General features: G+C 45.7%; 1 protein-coding gene across 3 annotated transcripts in view; it reads right to left on the minus strand.

Annotated features, from left to right (window-relative positions):
* Nucleotides 1-846: 846 nt before the first annotated feature.
* Nucleotides 847-4169, minus strand: part of LOC111874687 (protein APCDD1-like) — a 110604-nt gene continuing 107281 nt past the window's right edge. For all 3 annotated transcript variants that reach the window (XM_033755559.1, XM_023870395.2, XM_033755560.1), the window contains one exon: nt 847-1942. In XM_033755559.1, coding sequence (XP_033611450.1) covers nt 1133-1942 — 810 coding nt within the window. In that variant the 3' untranslated portion in view covers nt 847-1132. The remainder of the gene's footprint in view (nt 1943-4169) is intronic.

The raw sequence follows: 4169 nt of genomic DNA on the forward strand, positions 1-4169 counted from the left end.
TTTTTTTTTTCCCATTCCCGGCATATGCACATGCGCCGCTATATTTCTGCCACCATGTTAGGAATCATCTCGACAGAGAGATGGCTGAGAGATGGATTGGCAGAAGTGGACCAATTGCTTGCCCTCCTAGGTCGTCAGATTTAACCCCAGTGGATTTTTTCTTGTGGACTTATCTGGAGAACACTGTCTACCAGGTTAAGATCAACGACCTTTAACACCTGAAAGCCCGCATAAGGGACGCTGTGGCTACGGTAACACCAAACATGCTTCAAGCAACGTGGAACGAGGTCGAATATCGTCTGGATGTACACGTATGTCGTGTCACCAAGGGAACCCACATTGAAATTTACTGAGAAAGTTATATGTGCAGAAGAAAACTCCGATAGTTTCCTTTTTTAATGGTGTAACTCACAAATGTGTATAATGAATGCTTTCTGAGATATAATTGTTTTATTTTGGATACCTTTCATCCGGACACTCTGTATTTGTATCCAGTGTTAAGTATGGAGCCTACATACATCACTGTATAATACAGAAATATGGAACATGTAGCATGAGATAGAAGATTTGAAATGTTCACGTCTGGTTATGACGTCGTGTAGCTTAGGGTACCAATATTTCCTAGGAAAATGTCGCAATTTTCAAGGTAAGGTAATGTCGCTATGTTTAACTAATTAAGTCCTACACCATGAAGGCTTATGGGGGAGTGGATGTATAGATCCATATTTTTCTTGACCCCGGCAGTAGTTGGAAGTGAGTTGTCAGCTTCACTCTGGCCAACTTACCCCCGAGGAAAGATCCCCGGGACAAATTTCGATAGGAGGCTGGGTGAACCCCAGAGCGGGTCCCTATCGGAACTCGAACTCCGACCCCTCGGTAGTCCATCCCGTAGCCAGTCGCTATACCGTCTACGCATAATCTCCACGGAACAAGTAAAAATAGAGACTGTACATTCCTCCAAAACGTTGGTACCCACGTACGAATCTACACGGTGCCATAACACAGAATATATGAGCTATGACAGACATTACAATGAGCATTCGCTGTCATGACACGTACATTACTTCAGGCATTTTGTTTGTCGCTATACACCCAATCACGTGTTTGTACCCCGGATAAAGAGACGCAGAAGTTACACAGAAATGAGAGACCTCACTAAGAGAAGAGTGGTTACGAATACAGGGGAAATTGAGCAGGTGATTGTGACACTTACTGAAGAAGATTTCAGACCAATTCTTGCGTGAGATATGGGAAAGAGGTGATTGTCTTGGAAATCATCATCCGGGTGATGATAATGATGATGATTAGCTGAGAACGGTGGGAGACTTCTACAGTGGATGAGCGGCAACTGGTATGCAGTAGGACGCTCTCTAGAGCCTCGCCTCTGGTTGTCTGTGTCCGGTTGGCCCATGAATAACAACGAGTTCCCTTGTGCGTCCATTTCGACACGAACCAATTCATATTCTGTGCTGGGGACAATTATCCCTAATGGGGAACATCCCCGTGACGGAGTTAAGTCCCTGGGAACTCCAACCTTCCAAACTCCACCGGGAATACATCGGCGATCACCTTGAAGATTCTCGACCATCCCTCTATCAAGAACCGTAAGGGATGCGTGTTCCACCCTGAAGTCGAACTCGACGCCTCCTTCTACTTTGCCGGAAGTAGTGAGGGTACGGGAGTAGCGTCCAGACGCCGCGGCGGTGAAGGTAGGCACAGCACATGCGGGGTCCGCGTAGAAGCGGTACTCGCCGTTCCATGTCCGGTCCCCGACGTGGAAGCGGAACCGGCGTGTGAGGAAGAGACCCAGAGGCCGCGTTTCGCACCGCGTGCTTACCCACTCGCCCCCCATGTAGGCGGGCAGCCGGGGCCTCGCCAGCAGATGAGGAGGGGACCTCTCTGTGCTCCGTGATACTTCGTAGCAGATGTGACAACCGTGGGCCTGCAACAGTCACAGTAAAGAAACTGCATACAGCGGCATCTGGGTAAGGCGGAAAGTTGAACATTGTATAAACAAAACGTAAGTGACTGGAGTAAAGCTGAGGTTGTCCCTGTACTTAATTAATTAAGCGTCACACGTGAAGACGTAGCAGCGACTGGATTATAGCTCCATCATCCAGAACCTCGGTACTAGATCTATGTAAGTAGTCAGCTTCACGCACCCGTCACTTTACCCTCGAGAAACGCCCCTGATACCCATTTGATAGGATTGGTGGACCCCAGAGACGGTGTGGACGCTGTGGTGAGAAGTTTCTTGCCCCAGCTTTCCAGCACGCCGATATACCGACTGAGCAATCGAAGCTCCATTGACATCTAAACGAGGAACTACTGGGCATAAAATTTATAGATAAGCTGCGTGTGTGTGTGTGTGTGTGTGTGTGTGCGCGCGCGCGTGCATGTGTGTAACGACTTGCCTATAAGAAAACTTCGTCACAAATACAGAAATTAAATACAGGATTCTGTAATCCACTGTAATGGCATATCTGCATGAAAAGGCTAATAAACAACTGCATTTAGCGCCAGTACTGGTGACTAAGTATAACAGTCCTGTGCTGATATTTCCCAGAGTTGGGGGCTCGAGGTAGCGTAGTCGGTTGAGGCACTATGCTTTAAGCCAGAAAGTCGCAGGTTCGAATCCCGATGGATTATTCAACTGACCTAATCCTTCCAGCCGCACTATGGCCCTGGGATCGATTCAGCCTCTAACAGAAATGAGTACCAGGAATCTTTCTGGAAGTAAAGGGCGACTGGCGTGTAAGGATGACAACCTCATCGTCATATGTGAGCTGATTTTTTTACAAAATGTGGGGGCCTCGACGTCTTACAACCCTATGGGCCGTCACAGCATGTTACAGGGATAGCTTTACGTTTTTCATACGTAACTGAGTAGAACTGCCACATTATGGTACCAATCCTTAAATAAATATATAACATCTTCTGCTCCCATTCGTAACTACTAGCAGGAATGTCTGCTAACATATATAACGACAGAAATATTAAGTTTTGTTCATTTGTATGTATTATTAGTATAATCAGCTGTGTCTATCCCCTTAGTAACTTATGAATCAATGAAATCTGGTGAATATCACATCACGCCGGATCTTCTTAGATTCTCCATCAATAATACCAACATTCCCAATGTGTTAAATACTGAACTGGAAGCTACGTCAGAGACACATAATGGAAGGTCCTGAAATTTTCGTTAATAAGAGATATTCCAAGAATATTCAGATAGAGTGAAGATAAATTGTTTTGTGGAATATAAAAAAAATCAGTATGGCGGACGCGGGGAATTACGTGGAAAAACCGGAGTCCTAAGTGTTCGGGGGACGGAACTTCGTCACCTCGAGACGGAAAGTTGAGGCATTGGCTGGAAAAGTCGCAGGAAAACTTTTGTCGTAGCTTTTGTATAGCGACATGACTTCCAAAAGAATGAAACCCTTTGTATCTCAGGAAGTTTACGGTTTACAGGAAACATTCAGGATACATAAATATACACCAAAGGCAGATTAGGGTCGCATTTGGGGGGGGGAGATTGGTTCAAAATCGGTTTAATTCATTTCATACATTCGCACAACATCAACAACAATTTCTTCTAAGGTGTGACGCCGTGTGATCCGGTACACGTTCACTGACATTAGGGTGAATGCATTGACTCCATCTCCATTGACGGCCCATCTCTGTGCCACAGCTATATTTTCAAAACTATCAAAAACACAAAAGGTAAAACAGGTAAAGTTGTCCCTATGCTTAATTAGTTAAGTATCATGCCATGAAGATATATGGGGGACTGGAGATAGTAATTAGACAGGGGGGGGGGATGGTCAACTTCACGCTCCGGCCGCTATACCTCTAGGGAAAGAGCTCACGGTACACTTTGTCTAGGAGGCTCCGTGGGCCCAGTGTCAGTCTGGATATTGTGGAGAAGAGAAAAATCTTGCAGTGCCTGTAAATGAACCCGGGCCGTCCAGCCCGTAGGACATCCATATACCGATTTATTATTATTATTATTATTATTATTATTATTATTATTATTCTATTTCTGTTGCTCCCACTTGGAGCATAGGGCAGCCGAGAAACGCTTCGTTTCTCTTCAGTTTCTTACCCTTAGACAGTCGGTAGAGTTCCTTGGACGAGGGATTAGCCCGTCGCAAGGACGCTAACTGCCG

The sequence above is a fragment of the Cryptotermes secundus genome, unplaced genomic scaffold, assembly GCF_002891405.2.
Source record: "Cryptotermes secundus unplaced genomic scaffold, Csec_1.0 scaffold151, whole genome shotgun sequence".
NCBI lineage: Eukaryota > Metazoa > Arthropoda > Insecta > Blattodea > Kalotermitidae > Cryptotermes > Cryptotermes secundus.